This window comes from Camellia sinensis, chromosome 11 (assembly GCF_055761805.1).
Source record: "Camellia sinensis isolate YWXY chromosome 11, ASM5576180v1, whole genome shotgun sequence".
Lineage (NCBI taxonomy): Eukaryota > Viridiplantae > Streptophyta > Magnoliopsida > Ericales > Theaceae > Camellia > Camellia sinensis.
The window spans coordinates 175,390,321-175,413,420 of record NC_138971.1 but is presented as its reverse complement, the minus strand read 5'-3'; the positions used below and the strand labels follow the sequence as shown (position 1 = coordinate 175,413,420).

The window sequence follows — 23,100 nt, the reverse complement described above, 5'->3', positions numbered from 1 at the left end:
TGATTTACTTATTATTTTTGCCTTTTGATGAGGTAAGGGATCCAATGGAGGATGAGTCGGGTAGATCGACGCTTCTAACAACTTTACTGGTCTCGGAGTTCACTGGAGGTTCCTGTAAAAAAGGTCCGGCGGGGAATGGGAGTCCCCGAGCAAACCCTCCGACGATCAAATTAGAATAAAAGAGATTGACTGTATCCAGAGAGAGGGGGAAGATAATGAAGAACTTAACCTTCGATGTGTCTTGGAAACTTCCTTATATCCTTTGTTCATCGTTTCCTTATCCATTCCGACCTGCCGTGTTGGCGGAAACTCTATACTCTAGCTTGCATTGTTCACAGTAAGGTTGTCTGTTCCAACGTGAAGGGGTTGTCGTATTTAATACTGTGAGAGCCTCATTAATAGCTGATGTGTGGTGCAATAACTTTGCAGGATCTTTGTCTGCTTATGTGTCTAGGCCCCGGTTTGGCAAGTGTTCGAACGTTATTGGTCCTGGTCTAGTATTAATTTCTCAGAGCTATTGGGCTTTGATAACTAGGGAGTGGACTGGCCCCTGTTCCGTGGATTGGGCCCTCTTGGGTGTCCATCGGTGTCAGGAGTTTTCCATTCTCGAGTGCAGCTTTAGTCCAACGAAGGGAATAAGTAAGAAGCCAATCGCAAGGATGGGGGCCGAGCGGGGTGACCGATCATGAGGAGGGCTGACCGCAAAAGGGGCCAAGCGGAGAGGTCGATCGTGAGGAGGGCCGACCGCGAAGGAGGGTCAAGCGAGAAGGCCAATCGTGAGGAGGGCCAACTGCGAAGGAGGACCGAACGGGAAGGTCGATCGTGAGGAGGGCCGACCGCAAAGGAGAAGCCGAGCAGGAAGGCCGATCGTGAAGAGGGTCGACCGCAAAGGAGAAGCCGAGCAGGAAGGCCGATCGTGAGGAAGGCCGATCGCGAAGGGAGAGTGACGGCGCACGAGGCTCAAGGAGTGACGAAGCACATGATGATGCGAAGTGAAAAGACAGGGGGAGGTAAAGGGGAGGTACAGGTTGATGGGCGAATCGTGGCCATACACGTAGGGGAAGCGGGGGAGGCGGTGGGGGATGTGATGCGTTGATAGGAAGTGAAAGGGTAAGATGGGATGTGGAAAAGGCGGGGGTTTTTTGTGGAGAAATTTTCAAACTAGCGAAATTTAACCACGATCCTTGGGAGATAAGTAAACCTTGGGCCTTTGGAGTAATAAGCTTTACTTACCTGATCAGAAAGAATCATCAAATTCCAGACTTACAGGCCTTCATCGCAGTGGACTCTCCCTTTTTGCGAATCGCAGAATTCCTAGAGCCTACAACCGAAGCGATTTGGAGAAACGTGGCGCGAATGGCCCAAGACAAAGTAGCAGTTGTGGGTTGGAATCGTTAGGGAAAGATGACATAGTAGAGTTGGCAGAGCAGTATAAGGAGGGGTGGGTTGGTGAACGGATGGCGGGTGACACGTTCATGACGATGATGTCGGCAGTCCAGCCCATTAGCCAAGTGGCGCCCGACCATTGGCATACGAAGGCGGACAAATCGGTGTTAACGGCAGAAAATCTGGAGGAGATTCGAAGTAGGTACCAGATTCCGGAAGAAATGGAGTTGAGAGTGCCGACAGCGAAAGAGAGAGCGTCGGATGCTCGGCCGATGGAGTTCACCTTGTATGAAGAGGCGTTGCACGGGGATCTAAGGTTGCCCCTCCTTTAATTAGTTGTGGACGTACTCAATCGTCTAGAGTTGGCCCCGGGGCAATTGATGCTGAATGCGTGGAAGATAATATTCGTCTGCGTGATCGCGTGGCCGCGGGCAACTAGGGGAGAGGCAATGACTGTGGATGAATTTTTATCATGCTATAAAGCCTCAGGGCAACAGGAAACCTGGGTGACGATCCAGGCGGTGACGGGGAGAGAGTTGGTGGCAGGGTTGCCCTCATCAGTGAAGGGGTGGAGGCCGAGATGGTTTTATGTGTCGACGAACACTGGTAGGAGGGTGCGCCTAACTTGGAAGGTGCTCATGAAGTCGTTGGAGCCGAAGTTGGGGGTGGTGGCGGAGACTAGGGTGAAACAGGTGAAGGAGTGAAAGGAAAATGAAGGACTGAAATGGGACGATCTCGTCCAACCGTTGGCCCTCTTTGTCTTGAGCCTAGGGCCCAAACCAAAGGAAGGAGACCTTGCGCCGGAAGAGGTAGAGAGGAGGAGGAAGGCGCAGGAGGCGGAGGATAAGCGTGTGTTCGCGAAGGCCAAAAGGTACAAGGCGCAGCAACTAGGCCTAGCGCCAAAGTTGGTCGTGAAGAGGCCGGTCCGACCACGACCAAAGCCCTTGGGCGAGAAGAATTTAACCGATTTCATGCCTTTGCGAGCACTAGTGGACCCGTTGAAAGAGAGAAGTGATAAAGAAGTGGAGCTGGTAGTAAAGAAGAAGAGGAGGAGAATGATCCCAAAGGGCGGGGAAGAAGATGTCATAGGAAAAAAAGTGAAAAAGTAAGTGAAGGAGGAGCCCCCAAAAGTGGGGGGAGAAAATAGCAGGGTTAGGGGGGAGGGGGTAGTAGAGGAGGAGAGAAGAGTGATAAGGGGTGATCTGGCGACAGATTGGCCCCCTAAGGATGTGCCTTGCGAAGAAGTACCGCCAAGACAGGAGGTGGATGTAGGGTGGTTGGGCGGAGTAGAGAGGAGTATCGCGTTGAATACCGCTATGCACCATGTGCGCGCAGTGGTTGGAGGCCTAGGAAGGAATGGGTGTGAGGCGAAGGTGGCCGCAGACCACCTATTGGGAGCTGTGGAGGATGCGGCGGTACGAAGTGTGGCGCAAGTCACAGAGGTCGACCTCTTCAAACGTAGACTTCCATGTTCCGACCTATCTGGTGTTGGAAAACGGCATTAACCAAGCATTGGTAAGTGGCCTCGGCATTCTTCAAACTGAATGGCATGACTCGGTAATAATAAGTCCCCCTATTGGTGATGAAAGAGGTGTGCTTCCGGTCGGCTGCATGTATTAAGATCTGATTATAGCCGGAGAAAGCATCTATGAAGCTGAGCATCTAATGTCCCGCAGTTGCGTCAACCAACAGATCTATCCTAGGAAGGGGGTAGCTGTCCTTGGGGCAAGCTCGGTTAAAGTCGGAATAGTCGACGTAGAGTTGCCATTTACCGTTGTTTTTGCGGACCAAGACCACTTTGGACGACCATCTGGGATAGTCCACATTTTCTGATGAACTGTGCTTGTAGTAGCTTGTCTACCTCAGCAGCGATGAGGTTGTTACATTCCAAATGAAAAATGCCGTGCTTTTGGCAAAATTGTCGGAATTGGGGGTCGATGCTGAGGCAGTGAGTAATAAAATTGGGGTTGATACCTGGCATATCTGAATGAGTCCAAGCGAAGACATCATTGTGTTCGATTAGGAGAGCCGTGAGATCGGCCTTAGCCTGAGAAGATTGGTTGCCGATCTTAGCCATTTTTGTTGGATCCGTAGGATCAACAGGTACTTCAACAAGTTCCTCCATTGGTTCTCCTCTGACTAATTCATCATCGTCTCGGACATCTAGGCCTTCGATGATCATGGCTTCTTTCATTTTGACTTCCTTCAGTGAGGCGACATAGCATTCTCGGGCTATGGTCTGCTCTTCTCTCACGGTGTCGACCCCCTGGTCAGTAGAAAATTTCATGGCTAGATGGTACGTGGAGGTGACGGCATGAAAAGTATTAAGGGCGGTGCGTCCTAATATGATGTTGTAAACAGAAGGACAATCGACGACAATGAAAGTGAACAATTTGGTGGACTGCCCAGATATTCTCTGATGGTGATGAGGAGATCGATGGAGCCTATAGATGTGACCTGATTGCCAGTGAAGCCCACCAGGGGGTTTGTAGAGGTGACAACTTTTCGTCCTCGATTTTTAGTTGGCGGAAGGCATTAAGGAAGATGATATCTGAGGAGCTGTCGTTGTCGACCAGAACTTGCCTGACTTTGTAGTTTGAGAGGAGAGCAGAGATGACCAGGGGGTCGTCATGAGGGTAGCGAACGCCGATGTAGTCTGTCGCTGTAAAGGTAATCGGCTCGGTCCATTGCTTGGACTGCTTATAGGGTCGGTCCACCGTGGCCACTTCCCTATCAGAGCCTTGTCAAATTTTTCAAAGCTCGGCTTGCTGTGCCAACTGGGATGATCCGCCGCACGCGAGGCCGCCGGCAATGACCCTCATTGCGCCTAACAGAGCGGGAGGATCACTGTGAGCTCTCGGGTGATTGCAAGGTCGGTCATTGTGCCGCTTAGGTGGTGTTGGTCATCGGGAGGGAGTGTGTTGGCAGTTATGATTTGAAGGGCCAGTTCTGGGCCGTTGCGGGGGACGGGCTATGGTGAATTGACTGAGTCGTCCTTGACGAACTAGATCCTCAACCTGGTCTTTGAGGTTGACACATTCGTCAGTGTTGTGACCATGGTCTTGGTGGAAAATAGCAGTATTTGGATTGGTCCCATCGGGTGGATGGAGATCTGGAAGGTTGAGGCCATTTCAAGTTATAGTCTCGTTGAATTTGGTTCAGGACTTGCTCCATGAGTGAGTTGAGGGGGGTGTATTGCTAGAATTGACCAAGTGGACGGGTAGGTGGCAGTCTATTTGAGCGTGCAGGCCAATCGGAGTGTGATGGGGGTCAGTATGGGTATTACGGGGGATGTGACTCAAGCTCTTTTTTTTTGTCCTTGGAGGGTGGGAGTTTAAATGTGGAGTCTTGACGAGCTGCCAGGAAGTCTTCGACATTCATGTATTTTTGGGCTTTGGTGAGAAGGGAGGCCATGGTGGTCGGGAGATTTTTGGAAAGGGAGAAAAGGAAATCAGATAGGTGTAAATCGGCCATGAAGGCGGTGAGGATGACTTTGTCATCATTCTCCTCCACTTGTAGGGCTTCGGTGTTGAAGCAGGTGACATAGCTGCGTAGCGACTCTTCTGCGGTCTGCCGAATGTTTAGTAGTTGGGTGACTGGGTGTCGTTGTCGCAGAGCACCGATAAAATGGCTTAAGAATGATTCGCTGAGCTGGCAAAATGAAGTAACTGAATTCGGAGGGAGCTGACTAAACCAAAGGCGCGCCGACCCTTTTAACGTGACGGAGAAGGTGCAACGCATGATTTCGTTCGGAAAGGCGTGTAAGATCATAAGTGTCTGATACGCTTCCATGTGGTCGACATGATCAGTAATACCATCGAAGGTGTTGATCGATGACATCTTGAACTTGGAGGGATGAGCTTTATCCCGGATAGAGGCGGCAAAAGGAGAATTGACAATGGAGGACGGCTTGTGCTGTATGTTCTGCATGACCCCCTGTAGTTGGAGTTTCATGGCCTGTATTTCTTCATCCCAGACGGGGACATTATCCCCACAGACAGGGATCAGGGGTTGAACACTGCTAACCTCACCTTCGTGTACGGCCTCATGGTGTGATAAGGGGTGATTATGAAAAAGTGGTGGCATGTCTTGACAAGGTTGCGAGCCTGACAGAGGGGGGTGCAGACCGTCAAGATTCAATGGTTGAGGCCGCGAGACGAAGGGTGGAAATGTTCCTTGAGGTACGTGTGGTGGGAATAGACGGTGGAGGTGGGCCTGTTCTGGGTGTGGGGGAATTATCGATTGTGATGCGGGCGGTACGGGTAGGTCACGCTAGAGTAAAACATTGTTCAAGGCTTGGTTCTAAACGGTCAGCCGGTTGATGCTGTTGGTGAGTTTTGTGAAATATGGAGGTGGGTTATTTGGGTTAAAGGGCTCAACTTCGGGGTTATCGGCGTTGTGTTGGGAAGTCATGGATCTAGTCGTGACCATCCATTTTGATGCCGAGGGTGGGTGGCTACGGGGTTCCTTCCGACGACAATGAACACAACTGTCTTTCCGAAATGGATATTCCTACAGATGGCGCCAACTAATGAGATAAGGGATCCAACGGAGGACGAGTCGGGTAGATCCATACTTCTAACAACTTTACTGGTCTCGGAGCTCGCTGGCGGTGCCTGCAAAAAAGGTTCGGCGGGAATAGGAGTCCCCCAGCAGACCCTTCGACGATCAAGTTAGAATAGAAGAGATTAATTGTATCCACAGAGAGAGAGAGAGAATGGAAGATAATGAAGAACCTAACCGTCGATGTGTCTTGGAAACTTCCTTATATCCTTTGTTCATCATTTCCTTATCCATTCCGATATGTCGTGTTGGCCAAAAGTCTATACTTTAGCTTGCATTGTTCACGGTGAGGCTGTCTGTTTCGACGTGATGGGGTTGTCGCATTTAATGCTGTGAGAGCCGCATTAATGGTTGATGTGTAGTGCAATAACTTTGCAGGATCTTTGTCTGCTTATGTGTCTAGGCCCTTGTTTGGCAAGTGTTTGAACATTATTGGTCCTAGTCTAGTATTAATTTCTCAGAGCTATTGGGCTTTGATAATCGGGGGGTGGACTGGCCCCTATTCCGTGGGTTGGGCCCTCCTAGATGCCCATCGGCGTCACCTTTCTAATGAAACGAACACCTATGAACACCTATTATAAAAAAAGAACCCTTATTCTTAAACTAACTTAATCGATAGTTTTGTTTAGAAGAAAAATAGGTGTGGGGGTTTGGCAAAATATTTTGTTAGCAATTATTTTTCATACACCCACCTGTCCTAATGAAAACGATGAGAGCATGGTATACCACAAATTTGACTCTGTAGTATCTTATTGTCATTTAATTTTTTGTTAACGGAATTTTCTTAAAATTTGTTACATTTAAAAATTTTTAAGTTGTCATGTAAAAACGATATGAAGTAAAAGAATTGGGAAAAAATTCTAGGCCTCTTTTGAGAAGTTTGTTAAAAGTTATTTCTCAATTTTTAATTCATTTTAGGTCATATCATCTCTCACATTTTTTATATGTTTTTTTAAAAAAAGTTAAAAAAAATCGAAAATCCTAACTGTTAACCATCTTTTCAAAACACTCCATAAGTTGCCAATTGGAGTAGAGTAGCACAAAATGTGACACCCTAATTGTTTAATTAATTTAATAAAAAAATAAAAATAAAATAAAATATTTGATTTTATAATTATACTCGCTAAAATGTAATCTAACTTAAAATTAAGAGGCATAGTTTACCAAAGGGAATGGCGTCCCTCCAGTCCGTAATTGGATTAGAGGGCACTGTTGAGCCTGTGGGATTCACCACAGGTTCCGTTTTGATAATTCGAACCATTAATGTGTAGAACTCGTTGAGTTTTAGATGGCTATCAAAAATCACGTTAGTCGGATATTGATAGATATGTGATCGAATCAGTTTTATGAAAAAAATGGGCAGTGAAAAATAAACGGCATACAAAAATCTGATTTGATCACATAATTATTGATATCCAATCAATGTGTTTTTTTACAGACATATAATACTCGACGAGTTTTACACATTGAACGGTTCAAATTATCAAAATGAGACCAGTGGTAGGCTTCCATGGGTCCAATAGTACCCTCTAGTCTAATCACGGACTGGAGTAAAGCCATTCCCTTTATGAAAATAGGATTAATATATTATTTTTGGGCTAAATCAAAACAACTATGAAATTTTATGTGCTAAAATATAATTAGGTGATCATTGTGACCTATCAAAAAGATGGTATATGTTATAATTATTTTAGGAGTTGGGCCCAAATGTAATTACTCAACAAAGAAATTATAGGTGACATTCCAAATGTTCAATTAATCTTACACTATGTTAATATTAAATTCTGGAAGCATGCGATTTAAGGAATTAGATGTTATTAAATTTTGGAATATTAAAAATTGAGAATTTTGAGGACAACATTTTTTGTAAAATTGCGTATTTTTATAAATAAAAATAATATATTTTTTTGAATTTTTTATATAATTATTCACATTATTTTAAATTTAATAGTTTGTATATTTTTATACTGAATATTATTTTAAAAATAATAATTTTTATTTTATATTATTATTTGATATTATTTTTTGAATATTATAATATTTTTATATTTTTTCTAGATCAAAATTTGGTTTGTGTTTCTCAAAAAATTTTGAGAAAAATTCTCTACAAATAAGTTTTCAAAAGTAATCAAACCAAACAAATTTTTTCAAATTTTTTTTCTAAAACTTGTTTGGTTTACAAGTTTTCCAAACAAATCTCTCTCTCATGCACATCAAATCAGTCACTTTTTCCAAAACTCTCTCTCAAAATAATTTTTCAAAACATTTTTTGAAAAAAAATCAAACCAAACAAATTTTCATACTTTTTATCTCAAAACATATTTCTCATATACAAACTAAACAAACCCAACATTTCCTATACAACAAAGATGTGTGCCCTCCAATTCTCTTCCCCACCCCCCCCCCCCCCCCCCCATATAAAGATGTTATCTTGTGCATCAACATCATGTCCCAAACTCTTTTCTTCTCTCTCTTTCGACATTTCTCTCCCTAACTGTTTTATAAAACTTTCAATTTAGTTGGGGGTATTTAGTGGGTCACAATAAACGAAAAATAAAAAGTTAAAATTAATATTAAAGTGAGTTATATTATACTTTAAGTTATCATAAAATATTTTACGTATATCTTAAGTTATCACAATTTATTTTATGCAAATCATATTTTATATATTATATTAATATTTCAATTACGTTAATTAATTTATGAACTTTATTTTGTTAAATTGAAACTCATAAATATAATTGTTTAAATGGCGAATTACACTAACAGTTCCTATAGTTTAAGCCTCGTGTCACTTGGTCTCTGACTTTTCAATTGTGACACATTTGACCCTGAATTTTGAATCTTGTTCCAAATAAGGACAATTGAAAATATTATTGCTTAATTTTAAGGGCAAAATCATCAATTTGATAAAATATAAACTAATTTGATAAAAATAAATGTCAAAAAATTATTTTTGAATTTTTAAAAATTATTTCTACACACAAACGATAAAAATTATGTAAAATTGATAAATCTTTTAGACATTTATTTATTTTACCAAATTAATTTTTATTATGTGTTTGGATGATGATTATGTAATTGGTGGTTGTTAAAATATTAACGTGTAATCGGTATATTTAATATATGAAATATTTTTAATTTTAAATTTTTTTGATTTAATGGATTGATTTAATAATGATATCAAAGTTGTCGTCATATTTGACTTTTAAAAAAATATAAACTAATTTAATGAAAATAAAAACAATCACATATTACATGATCATCATCAAAACACATAATAAAATTAATTTGGTAAAATAAATAAATAAATGTCTAAAAGATATATCAATTTTATACAATTTTATCTTTAGTGTGTAGAAATAATTTGTAAAAATTTAAAAATATTTTTTTAACATTTATTTTTATCAAATTAGTTTATATTTTATCAAATTAAGCAATGGTATCTTCAATTGTCCTTATTTGGAATAAGATTCAAAATTTATAGTCAAATGTGTCACAATTGAAAAGTTAGAGACGAAAGTGACACAAGTCTCAAACTACATGGACTGTTAATGTAATTTGCTCTTGTTTAAATTTTAGAAATTATTTGACAATAATTTTTATAAATATTTATTTCTATAAGTACCACTACAGAAGTCTTATGTCTTGGGAGATTTAAATAATCATTGGCCTCTGAAAGGTCACTTTGTAGTCATCTGTTTGTCATTGATCCATTGAACTCTGTTCTGATTATCACTCCAGTCATCTCTATTCTGTTCTGTACTATGATTATGATTATTTGCTTATATGATTTTCACATTTTGCTCATGTCATTTAAAATTAGTTATATATTTCAGTTACCAAACTAATTTTTGTTTAACCAAATAATTATTCATGGTAATTTTTGTATTATCATGCTTATTGTATAATATTTCTCACTCTGTCATGTGCTTATGATGTTAACCACTTTTGGATGACGTGTGAGGACTAGTGCATGGGGTATGGGGTAGGCACAAAGCACTTTGTAATCATAATACAACTCCTGTAGTGCAATTGAATAAAAGTTCTAATGTATGCGTTTTTGTTATATTTAAATAAAGATTTGAATATTCTTTTATTTTATTCCGCTGCACTGTTAATTTATTATGATTTCAATTATTGTTTTGTTATGATACGGTATCTTTAAATACTAGTTTGGGTCATGACAAAAATAACATGTGATAGAGCACGTGACATATGACAGCCAATATATGACGTGATTATTTTTGTATTTACCCATTAAAATTACAGATAATTCTTAACCATGCTTAATGATAAGAAATATACCAGGCCTAATGATAGGAAATAAAGATCCTATAGGATCGTATTATCCGAATACCAGATATTACAGCTTTGCTAGCTAAACACCAGTGAAATTCAAATTGAGGTTTTGTTTGGAATGTTGATTGATGTTTTATCTTTTTGATTTTTTTGACTATTTTATCTTGATGCTATAAAGTATTGTTTGGAATAAGTTTTTTAATTTTTGTGAGAAAAATAAAATAAAATAAGACTAGTGTTATACGCATCAATTAGTGTATTAACTAGTGTACCAATTAATAATGCGGTATAATTTAAAATATTTTTGGTATTTATAATTTGTAGAATGAGTGAGGTCAATAATAATGTCATAACTAGTGTACTAATACTAGTTAGTACACTAATTGATACATATAATATCTAGGGATGACAATTTGAACCCGGCCCGACGGGGACCCAACCTCCCGACCCCGAATTGAATGATTTTTTCCTGAAAAATACCCCCGACGGGCCGAAGATGGTATTTAAAAATAAATCTCCAATGATATTCGGGCCGGGGACAAGGATACATTTTCCAACCCCGGACCTGGCCCGGCCCGGCCCCGACCCCGCCCCGTTCAGCCCCCGACCTTGTTTATTTATATATAAGTATATATGTGTGTGTTGTGTGTTCATATACATCTGGCCTTTCTCTCTATCTCTCACACACACACACAACCGCAACTCCCTCACCGCCGGCTCCTTCTCTTGTTCTCACCGGCGACTCCTTATCTCCCTCTCAAGGTATTTCCGTCTCATTCTCTCTCACGGATCTCCTTCTCTCTCTCTCCCTCTCTTATTTTTTGCTTTTGTTCTTTAGATCTGTTGGTGATGAATATCGTTTTCTGGAGCTAATTTTATTTATTTATTTATTTTTGATGTTGTTGATGTTGGTGAAGATCTGTTGGTGTTGAAGATCTGTGTGTGTTGTGATTTTTTTTTTTTTTTTTCTTTCTGGAGCTAATTTTTTTGAAGATCTGTTGGTGATGTTGTATTTGAGCTCAAATAGCTTGTTTTCTGTTGATTTTTTTTGGCTGGGGATTTTCGGAGTCCGGAAAACCCAATCCTTGTTAAGGGCAGGAGTGGGGGCGATAGTGGGTTCCCCGTTAGGGATCGGGGCCGAGGGAAGTTTTGCGATCGGGGATCGGGGACGAAAAGGGTGATCCCCAGACTCGCCCTATTCCTTTGCCATTCCTAATAATATCATTTATAAAATAATTATAATTTAAATATGATATTTTATTTTATTAAGTATAAAAATATATTTTATATTTTTATAATTATTTTAACCATAACTTATCTCAACGCATCGTGCCAAACCAGTGCTAAAGCCACATGGCACCTTCTTTTGAATTGTAGATGACGTGGCGCTGCTTTGTTGACAGACCAGCCTAACTAGCTGTCCAGCAAAGTCGTAGATTAAGAGATTGTTTGAGGTGATATAAATAAATGTAATTTTTGTCTTTTATAGATTATAGGCTGGATTTAGATTAAGTTTGAAATGATGTGTTAGAGAGGTAATGTGACTTCAATAAGATCATATAATTTAAGGGGTTGTTTGGAATGATATAAATAAATGTACTTTTTGTCTTTTTACGAAAAGATATTCAGAAAAGTAAAGAGATGATGTGATAGAAAAAAATAAAAAAATAAAAAGATGAATTATTTTAAAAATGACAAACTTGACCTAAATATGATAGTGCCTTTTTAATTTTTTTAAAACTCGTCCAAACAGTCTTAAAATTTTCATTGCTAGAGGCGGACTTGAAACGCAATTAAAAACGACTTACAATGTAATTGGTTGGTTGGGAATTGAAGTCCGTCGTCAATCATAAGGTCCTCCTCTATATATACGTGCTTCCTCATCTTTCTTTCACATGTTTTGTTGACCCTTGTTCAGGCATCGATCGACTCTCGTTTTGTGGACTTTTCGAAATCGTCCTCTTAGTCTTCCCAAACTCGAAACCCTAACCCTAATTTCTTAAGAAATCTTTCTCTATCCATCTCTATTTCTACTCTCAACTTCATCAATCTCTTGTTTCTGCAAAACGGTAACAATCTCTCTCTCTCTCTCTCTGTGTGCGCGTGTATAGTCTAGGAGAATGTGTTTTTTGTTTTGTTTTGTTTTGTTTTGTTTTGTTTTGTGAAACTTGTTTGATTCTTGATTATTGAGAGGGCGTGTATATGCGGTGGCTGTTGGTTTCTGAACTTAGTTCTATGCTTATTCTTCGTTTGGTTGCTGAGAAAATTGAGGATGAACCGAGAAAATTAGAAGTTTGAATCTTTTTATGTTTTTATTTTGGTTTCTGTAAAGATTGGAAACTTACTTTTAGTAAATTAAGTAGAGGTACAAGGCGCATATTTTGGTTCTATTGGCGTGTGGTTTTTTGAAATCTTGATAAACAAATACCTCTTTCTGTAATCTAGGCTATCTTGAAATTGAAATAATTTTGTGGCATGTATGAATGTTTTGATGCCTGATTCTTGGGATCTATGTTATCTTGAAATTTAAATACTTTTGTGGCATGTATGAATGTTTTGATGCCTGATTCTTGGATTTTCAAGGATTCAATGAGAAGGAACTAAGGAAGTACTAAAACTTTGAATCTTGTACTCCTTTTGTCCATTTTCATGGATTACTATGCTTTGTTTGGTTCTCATGATTGCACAAAGATGAAAAGAAGATATTTGAAAATGCTGCTTTCTTTTCAAAGCTTTTTCATCAATCTTACTTTCCTTCATTCTTCACTTTGGAGTCATATTTTTCTCCCCCTTTACATATGAGTTTTATGATAATGCATATTTGATTGAGTTTATCTCAACGAGAAGAGAAAAAGGCATTTCATACTTATTTTGTTTATTACTTAAAACCTAGTTTTGTTTATGAAATGCCCATGTGTATGTTATTAATGGAACAAGTGTCATTTATTCATTTATATTGTATAGAAAGTAAAATATGTAGTTTTTACTATCTGATTTTTTTACCTGATTATTCCATGTCCTCTTTTAGATGGCAGCTAAACCACTAACAAGCGAGACAATAGCTCTCACTGAGAAGAAAATGGACATGACATTAGGTGTGCAACAAGTCCCACATTTTTTGTTTGTTTTGTGTTTGATATTATATATGTCGTATTGATTACTACAACTTGTGTGTGGTATTATACTTTATCCAGATGATATCATCAAAATGTCCAAAAGTAATACAACTAAAGCTAACAAGCCAAGAGTTTCGGTAAGCAGTTCCCCCTTGGAATTACTACCTATCTGGTTCTTGATTGTGCTTTACTAGCATTTATGGTATCAATGATTGTCCTTATTTTAATCCTCAACAGAATAGAAACCAAAAATTTGTGAACAGTGCTGCCCAAGAGAAGTCCACAAAGGTTCGGAGGTTTATGGACTCAAGATCCTCTCTCAGACAGGTATGCTGCTAAACTGCACAGTTATATGTTAAATAATTTTCCTTACAGATGTGGATATGGAATTGTGTGGGGCAAATTTGTAATGGCTTTGGTTTCATTCAGTAGATTTATGACCTTTGGGAAAACATCGAAACAGGGCCTATTTTACTAGGTATATTTAGACAATTGGGGCTTTTGGCAACAAGTAGTTGTTTTTTTGGTGGGCCTTAGGCAATCAGCTAAGTGGCCTTTGGTATCATTTTGCTTTAGTATGTTAATTTCTCTTTTGCATGTAGGGGGTTCTTGCACAAAGAAGGTCTAATTTTCAGGGAAACCAATTTCCTTTGGCAACTGAGGCTGCACGAAAGGCTGCAGTTGCTCCTTTCCGCAACAGAGCCTTTAACCGAAGCAGGGGATTTAATGTAAATAAACTGAGGTATGTTTTTTTTTTTTTTTTTTTTTTTTAAAAAATTTTGTTGTGATGAAAACATGAATGGTAACACTGTTAGAATAATTATTGGATGTCTGTGATGAACTGATGATGATGATGATGACTATGATGATGTTTAGCATTGTTGTGGATATTTTGCAGGTAAATTGTGGCTCTACTCTATTGTTGATGACTTTGCAATGTGCTTCTGGTTTAATAGTATTAAGTTCTATACTATTGGTGGAACTATTGTAATTGGTTGGGTGTCAGTGGAAAGCTTCCAACCTTGAAGTTTTCCGTTGATTACTGTTCACACCTTGCCATCCAAAAAAAGGATGCTTGCTTTTTTAAGCTTGATATTTGTGTTGTATGTGGTTGGGTGATTAAGTTGAGCAGTGCATATAGCGTTTGAATTTGGCTGGGCTACATCTTGAATTGGAGCTGTATTGTTTTCATTGGTTGTTGAGGCAAAAGAGAATGTGTGGGAGCAAGGGTTTGAATTTAAGGTGGTGGGTAACTAAGCATGTGTGAGTTTTGTCTGCTGGAGTCAACATAACTTGTGATGGCTACATTGTGCATTTAAGTGGCTATCTGCATGATATGATAAGTACTTTCCTGTTTTGCTGTTGTTTACTGGATAGTGGTCCAGTGATGGTTATTCATGGCTAGCTTTGTGCATACCTTATATAAGTTTCCTGGTTTGAAAATATTGTTTCATTGGATGATTTATACTCAAGGAAGCACATTTCTTTCCACTTGGTGAGGTCTTTGCCTTTTTTCTTGTGACATTAAGTCATCTATACATGGCATGCTATAAGTCTGGTTGTTCTATTCACTTTGCTATAAACTTTATTCTGAGAGCCCAATCTGGCATTCAAACTTCAATTGATGGATTTTGGCTTTATGTTCTAACTGGGAAGTCATTGATGTTGAAAATAAGACGCTTCATCTTTTGTTGTGTTAGTTATATTCAGTGCTTCTGTTGGAACTTGCCCAGCCCTTTCTAAATCAGCAACCAGTTATCAATATTTCCTTGCTGTTTAAAGTTTCTGTTTTGTGACACATCGATAATTGGTCTTCATCTGCTTTAAACTGCCTTCATATTGAATTGGCACAATATTGTTGGTTTTTGAAGTGGACTCTTCTGACGTACTGAACATGAGTTCAAGCCCTTCAGGTTGTTCTTGAGATGATTAAGGGGAAAACTTTGCGGTCAGATGGAAGTCAAAACTAATAGACGTATGGTGTTGCACATATCATTTAATTTACAGAATGTTTAGTGGTCGGCATCTGCAGCTGTGGTGTCTTGTGATTTACCTACCAGTGACTTAAACATGGTTGGAAGATTTTACATTATAGCCTGGCAAAGGTATCATGGCTTCTGTGGGTGAAGTTTTGACTTGTGCTTGATGGCTAGTTAGGAAGTTGTCCAGGACTGGATCTCCTGTATGTTGGACTGCTGGGCGGAAAGTAACCTTATGGTTTTTGGCAGTTATGTGGTTCCATTGAGGCCTATTCTCCAGGTTATAGTTCCAGTGGAAACATTTTGATGTGACTAACTTCTGATGAAATGTTCAATTAGAGGGAGCAGAATTAAAAAACTTTCTGAAGACGTCAATTTTCACTTCAGGTCATCAAATTATCTCTGTTAGTTGGAAAGAAAAAGGTTGTACAATGGTTTGTAGTAAGTGTTTCATCCCAGTGAATGTGATGGCTAGTTTGTAAGTTGGTCAGGAGCAGATCCCTGTGTTGGACTGCTGAGGAGAAAGTAACCATGTGGTTTTCCTTGGTTCAGCGGTTCCATCAAGGTCTATTCTCCAGGTTTTTAATACCAGCAGAAACATTTTGATGTGACTAACTGCAGCTGAAATGTTCAATTAGAGAGCAGTATTAAAAAACTGTCTGAGGATATCAATTTTCACTTCATGTCCTGAAATAGTTTGTCCTATCTTTCTTTAAAGTCGGAATTAAATAATGTAGTGTGGTAAGCACCTCATCCCAGTGAATTTACATGTCAAGATGGTAGTAACAACTATTCATTGTTTGCTCTTGGCTACTTGGGGTGGTACTCATTCCTCTGCTTGTGGTTTCGTTTTTCAAATTATGTTTGTGTCCTTCATTTGTAGTTGAACTTTCTGTATGCAGGGTAGGGGTGCCAACTGTTCAGAGGAAGGCAACAAAGGGGAGCTTTACTGTGAAGGTATCATTTGTATGATTTACAAATCCTTGTGTTCTTATGGGGTGATTCTATTTACAGGACACTTCATCTCAGTACACTTCCCATTTTATAATTTGCTATTACAAAAGTTACCAAAAAAGGCTTCAGCCCTAAAAAAAAAAAATTCTAAATCCTAACTTCTCAGCCCACACATTCTTTCACCACAATCTCCACCAGCCACCACTACTGCCACCCAACTGCATTGCCGACTTCACCATCCACTGTTGTGGTTGCCATTTCCCACCTCCCCAAACCTTTTCCCCCATCCTGCCACCCCCTCTACCTTCACACCCCTTTGCAAAACCCTAGTCCAAGGCGGAGGTCAAGGGGCTGGGGATGGAGGGTTGCTGTGGTGGGAGGGTGGGAGGGGGGTTTGTGGTGGTGGATGGAGTTTGCCAGTGGAGGAGAGGGTCTCTTGTGGGGGGAGGTGCTTGGGGGTTGGTTGTTGGAGGTGGTGGTAGTGGTGGCTGTAGGTGTGATGGGATAGAGTTAGGGTTTGAAAGGTTAGTTGTGTAAAGATGAGTGTATGTTTGGCATTTTGTCGAGTGTAAAGAGAGAATCGAAATTTTAAATTTGTGTAGCAATTATAATTTGGAGTCACCCGTAATTGCATAGTGGAGTTAGTTACACTAGTCATATCATTTATGAAATCTCTCAACCAGTTGCGCGCTTGTTTGCAGCAACCACAGCCACAGCCACAAGTCAACACAGTACCAAAGCAGAAGCCTCAGACCCTAGATTCACTGTTTGCAAACATGAAGGAACAGAGGATGAGGGCTTTATCTCAACAGAGCAGTGGAAGACGAAATGGGGGTGGCCAGCCAAGGCACCAGCATTGGGGAAGAGGTCGATTTGGCAACTGATAAGAGTCTGGTGACAAACACACAGCTTGATTGGCATCATTAATTGCTTGCGAGATAGTTCGTGCTTTACTTTGCTAGTTGAAGTAGTTGGGTGGCATTGAGAATGCATTGCCTTCTACTGATCATCTTTTTTCTGTTCATTTCTTTGTTCTTGTCAGTTTTTTGTAGTATTTTCCCTTATATACTCTTCAGTCATTTGCTGTGGCATTATCATTGTATAGCCATCTCTCTCCTAGGTCCAGATCATGGATGTAATTCTTACTTTCTGGTTGGTGGCTGAAAAAGGATGTTACTTTGTGTTTCTCCAAGTAAAACATTTGTGTTTGTCTCTGCACTAGGGATTTGCTAAGAGATTGCGGGGTGAACGATTGGGGCTTCAAAATTTGAAAATGTGCCATCATTTGGATAAACCAAGTTTCAATGAATTTCAGATCTATGTGAATAGTTTGTTTCCTTTTGTATCTGACTGAGAATGCAAGCTTGTGTTGTTGAGCGCTGTTTGCTTTGATATGTTAGTGGATGCTTCCCAGGCCTTTGATTTTTTCTGTAGCTCTCAATTGTGCACCTTTGGCCTTTTTGGAGTCAAACTTTCACAATACATTTTTGTGCTAGTAATTGTATTTTTGTCATTTTTGTGCTATCAATGTGTGTGGATGCATCTACAGCGTTACTGAGATGTGTAATGGGAATATTAAGATATGTAGTGTTGCATGTTTCTTTTCAGGAAAATCAAAGTTCATTTGCCTAGATCAAGAGTTCAAATTTTGTTGCATGTAATATTCCCTCTTCCGTCTATCCTTGAGTTCTAATCATGGATCGATTGCACCCACTGTCTAACAACTTGATCAATTACAACATTAGCAAAGCTATGTCTTAGTGTTGCGTTTGCTAGTGATGTGGGTTCTGTTTGGTTGAGTTTTGAGAACTTTTATTTAAAAAAATAAAAAATTAAATTGACGCAAGCATTAAAAAATATATTTTATTCCAAAAAAGAAAAAATTTATGAAAATAAAATGTGTTTTTGTTTTTCATTTTTTTTAACCGGACTAATTTTGTAATTTTTATAAAAAAAATTGTGTTAGTGTGCAAAAAATTATGTCTCCAACTCGGTCTCGTTGGGCAATTATATATTTTAATTAAAAAGTTACTATAAGGGTGTAGTAATACTCTCTATTTTTTTACATAATTTTTTTTATAAAAAATCAAAAAATTATTAAAATAATATGCTTTCAAACTAGGCCAATCAAACTCTTTTCTGCTTTCCACCCTTGTGGTTGCAGATGCCTTAGAATGGGAATGTGTGTGTCCAAGTCTAAAGTAAGCTAGACAGACAGACAAACAAATTAAGATAAGATCTGTTGTGGTTGGAAACCATTCAGGGAGGGATACTTAAATTAAAACTGAATACTGATATCCTTGGTAGTACTAGTGGAGGAGGCCTCATTATGGATCTTTTGTAAAAATGGATTTCAAGGATTCCGTCATCACTTTTGTGTTCCATCCAATTCTGCAGAGGAGCTGTGGCTTTATTTCACGACGCAAGTTGAACTATTTTTATACAAAATCATAATCTGATAAGTAATCAGCAAGTTGGGGGTGTAGCTCATATGGTAGAGCGCTCGCTTCGCATGCGAGAGGCACGGGGTTCGATTCCCCGCACCTCCACCTTTTTTTCTTTTCTCTTCTTCTCTTTTGTTTTTCCACCAATGTTTGGTTTCCTCGCTCTGGTTTTCGTATCAAAATACTAATTTTAAACCTGATGCGATGTGCTGTGCTGGTTGTTGATGCTTTAAATGATCAGAAATTGATGCATAATTTTGGTGCAGCAAGAGTATTTCGATGAATATTTTTGTTCTATGCTATTCGTAGAATGTTTTGGTAGATGTCTCGGTTCAGTTGTTGAAGGCTCAATTTTGGATAATTTTCTAATTTTGTATCTAAATTTGTTTATTCCTACTCTCTCTCTCTCTCTCTCTCTCTCTCTCTCTCTCTCTCTGTTCTTTGGTATTTGATGAGTTCCCAAACGGTTGATAGATAATAATGTTTTAGGTTAAAAACTTCTGTGCATCTATATATCATTCTGGAAATGCATGGAAAAGCTTGTGTCAATTCCCTTTTTGTCTTTAATTTTCTACAAGTAATTTTTATATGAAGAGTTTTCTTGCTTTGTTGAGTTAAGTTTTCATTTAGACTTTCAATTAGTTTCTTAGGCTGTGTTTGGTTTATGGTCTCTTTCTAAATCTTTCTCCAAATTTATGAACCAAACACAGCTTAAGGATTTATGGAATTATATCTTGATTTTTATGCTTAAACCAGAACACCAGACATAACCCGTGTCCTTTGTTTGAGTCATGTGAACACACCATTAGAGTCGGATTGGTTTTCTTAGAATTTTAAAATGATGACAAGGTTTCGTTCCAAGAGAAACTCCTTGGTTCATTTGCTCGTCATTTTTTATAATGTGGACAATTTCATTTTTCCACAGATTCTGTCTTGTTCCAAGTGCCCGTATGAGATGTAAGTATTAAGTCAGAAGAAATTTGGTTGGGTTACTTTTTTGAATTTGTCTCATTTGATCTATTAAGGTTGTTTTGAATATGACTTATAAATTGATTTTTTTGTTTATTATAAAAAGGCATGCATAAAAGTAGATAGTCGATATGATCCAAACAAACTGGCTTTTTTGAATGTTGTCGAAGGAGGCTTGAGACTCTCATTTATTTATTTATTTTTTTTGTGTGTGTTAAAGATCTTTGCCCTCATTTGGCATGTTGGGTTAGGGGACTTTTTGATTAAAATAGTCACAAAAAGATAAAATAAACTAAAAAATTAATAAAACAAAATGTTACATCCAAACGATAATCATTTTATTTCTTTTTTCACAAAAATAAAAGAAAGTCAAAAAGCCTAACCCAGTTAACCCCAGGTTAAACAAGTCAAAAAGTCAACCTATTTTCCAAATGAAATTTGCCATTATTCTAATGATCTACAATCATTATTCAGACTGCAAAACAATTGCATTGGAAAATTTTGTTTTTTCTTCACTTTCCAATTTTTACTTCATTGTTTTTGCACAATAGTATATGGTTTTGATCCCAAGATATTCACTTTTATAAGGATTCCCAGCATGGATGTTCCTAAAAGTAAAGAAGCAAAGAATTCCTGCTGCAGTTTGCCCCATTATGGTTCATTTTTACCAATTTTATTATGTTCTAGCATACTTAAATCAATTTTGAACATTTATCAGATTTTCCTCTCGCTTGTGTAATAGTTGTCACAATATTCATGTGAGAGGGTAATTTCTGTATAAATTGGGGCGAGCTGGGTAATGGGCCATTCTGTGAGCCAGTACAGTAAGGACTGAATAAAAGGGCCTTGAAGTTAGCCCAGTTCAAAGGAGCTTTGTTGTTAGCTCGGTTGGCATGATCAGAGCGGCAACAGTTAGCTCAGTCAAACCAGACTAAGCCGAGGTATTGTGGGCCTTTTCTCAGGGCCTTGCTGTTGAATAGCTCGGTCGAGGCACGCTATGGATAACGTGGTTTCAATAGGCAATCGAGGTACAACCGTATGAAAACTTAGCTAGTTTGGTGTTGTGCATTGGAGCGCCAAACTTGGTTAGCTCGGTATTAAATGAACAGCCCAGTTGAAGTGTCAAACCGAGGCGCGCGCAGTGAAAGGAAGAACTGAGTTAGTTGGAGCTCGGTCTAGTCTGCGGCTTTAGCATGGCCATGTTATCTCGGTCGTATTAACATCCAACCGCGGTAGAACCATCTCACTTGGTTTAAGCAGTGAGGGGGTGTTAAAGGATAAGCATTATCTTTCGGGAATGTGATTCCTAGGAAGACTCTATATGGAGGAGTAAGAGTCCCACTTGGATTGTGCCATGCGGAACCTATAAAAGCTCACAACATCACCTATGGAGAGGTAACACAACTTTAATTCTAGAATACACAGAGCTTTTGTCTATTTGTCTATTTTGCTCACTTAGGCATCGGAGAGGTATCCGGCACACACCCACCGGCTAGCTCACGTTTGTGTTTTCAGGGAATAAAGCGACGACGTTTGGAGGAGCGCAGATTTGATCAACAGGATTATACGAGAAGATTATTCCTTATGTAATAGTTAAATCAATTTTGAACATTATGGTTCATTTTTACCAATTTTATTATGTTCTAGCATACTTAAATCAATTTTGAACATTTATCAGATTTTCCTCTCGCTTGTGTAATAGTTGTCACAATAATCATGCATTTCAAAAAAAGGGTTTTTCTGCACTTCTCTTGATCATTATTCTGAAAGCCAATGACTGCTGCATTCTTTCTAAATTTGTTGCAGATGATATGTTATGATCTTTATGGTCTTCAATTATTCTACGAATCGCAACTAAGAGCTTCCATGTGAGCAATCTTTCATAATTTTAGATTGTGATAAGATATTCATTAGAAGGTTGGGCCTTCAATTGACATTTTTGAACTGTGATTGATTTTAAGGTGTTTTTCTTTCCCTTAGTCATATATTCAAAGTCGATTTTATTTTTTTTTAAGGTTTGGATGCTGGCTTGCATGCGCTAATTTGACAACTAAATTTATGCGGTGGGAGAACCTTCTTATCGATTAAAACCTCTAAACATTATCAGTAGTCCTTTCTCGGATTGTAGACTAATTACTAAACTTATCATCACCTTGTGTTTTAGGCCTCGTTTGGAAAGTTACCGGTTTAGTCAAAAAGTCAAAAAGTTATTAAAAAAATAAAAAAGTCAACAACTTATATAAAAAAGTCAAAGATTTCATTTTTTCTCCTACTTTTTGCACATTTTTTCATAAAAAATTAAAAAGTCATCCCAAACATACTAGTTTTTTTTACATCACATTTTAGCCAAAAAATCAAAAAGTTACTAAAAAGCCTGTTCCTAAACAAGGCCTTAATGACAAAAATAGGCACCACAACAAAAATAGTCTTTAGAGATGAAAACTAATGATGAAAATAAATTTTGTCACAAAATACGTATCTTTTAATGACGAAAATAATATTTCGTCTCAAAATGTACCATTTTAGAGACAAAAATAAAATTTCGTCACCAATCTAAATACATAATAAAAAAATTAGGTGACGAAATTATTTTTCGTCATTATTTATATTTTTTTTGTCACCAAAGATTTTCCCGCTATTTTTTCGGAGGGTACCAAAATTTTGAGACTTTTGATGACGAAACAATTGGTCACCAATTATAAAATTATTAATGACGAATATATTTTTGTCACCAAATAATTTTTAATATTTTAATATTATTTAGTGACAAAACTATTTTTGTGGCCAATATTTTTATCTTTGGTGAAGAAATAATTTTGTCACCAATAAATGATTTAGTTGCTAAATATTTTAGAGGGAAATGAAAATATATTGGCGCCTATAGAAGCGGATCTGTTTTTCTTAAAAAAAAAAGAAAAAAAAGAAAAAAAACCTGTTATGCTTGGTTATACACATAGACCTCTCTCTTTCTCTCTCTCACACACACACAATAATTTCTCCAGCAAACCTAATTTCACACACACACACACACACACACACACACAAAATAATTTCTCCATCAAACCTAATTTCACACTTCACACACACACACACACACACACCTTATACTCATTCACGGGACTGAGTTTCCTCATCGTCGCTGCTAACATTTCATCGATTCACACACATCGCCGGCGCGCCAATCAGCTCACCGCCGACAGCCTTTCCTCACCGCCGCTGCTGTGCCGATCGGCTCACCACCACCGCTGTTAGTCTCTCACTCTCTCTCTCGATGCTCTCTCTGTGTAATAGTTTCGTCCACTGCTCTCTCTCTCTGGTGTATATGCTCTAGATACATATAATATATATATATATATATATATATTACTTCAGCAGCCAATGTTCATC

General features: G+C 38.5%; 1 protein-coding gene and 1 non-coding gene across 3 annotated transcripts; both read left to right on the top strand.

Annotated features, from left to right (window-relative positions):
• The first annotated feature begins 12,017 nt into the window (after nt 1-12,017).
• LOC114283659 (uncharacterized) lies at nt 12,018-17,637 on the top strand. Of its 2 annotated transcripts, none has more exons than XM_028226530.2 (7): nt 12,018-12,320; nt 13,280-13,346; nt 13,446-13,504; nt 13,605-13,694; nt 13,970-14,109; nt 16,249-16,303; nt 17,002-17,637. In XM_028226530.2, the coding sequence occupies exons 2-7, from the start codon at nt 13,280-13,282 to the stop codon at nt 17,182-17,184; spliced, it is 594 nt and encodes a 197-aa protein (XP_028082331.2). In that variant the 5' UTR covers nt 12,018-12,320; the 3' UTR covers nt 17,185-17,637. The 2 variants fall into 2 exon arrangements, with proteins under 2 accessions (XP_028082331.2, XP_028082330.2); XM_028226529.2 differs by having other exon boundaries at nt 12,043-12,320; nt 13,602-13,694.
• Nucleotides 17,638-18,776: 1,139 nt separating this feature from the next.
• On the top strand, nt 18,777-18,849 carry TRNAA-CGC (transfer RNA alanine (anticodon CGC)). Its single transcript has one exon. It is a non-coding gene; the product is annotated as a tRNA-Ala (tRNA).
• Nucleotides 18,850-23,100: the final 4,251 nt, after the last annotated feature.

What these genes read in the sequence shown, in the direction of transcription:
- LOC114283659 (XM_028226529.2), top strand. Translation starts at nt 13,280, where the DNA reads ATGGCAGCTAAACCACTAACAAGCGAGACAATAGCTCTCACTGAGAAG. An exon ending in TTTAATGTAAATAAACTGAG is followed by an intron (nt 14,110 to 16,248) that starts GTATGTTTTTTT and finishes TTCTGTATGCAG; the next exon opens with GGTAGGGGTGCCAACTGTTC. An exon ending in AGGGGAGCTTTACTGTGAAG is followed by an intron (nt 16,304 to 17,001) that starts GTATCATTTGTA and finishes GCTTGTTTGCAG; the next exon opens with CAACCACAGCCACAGCCACA.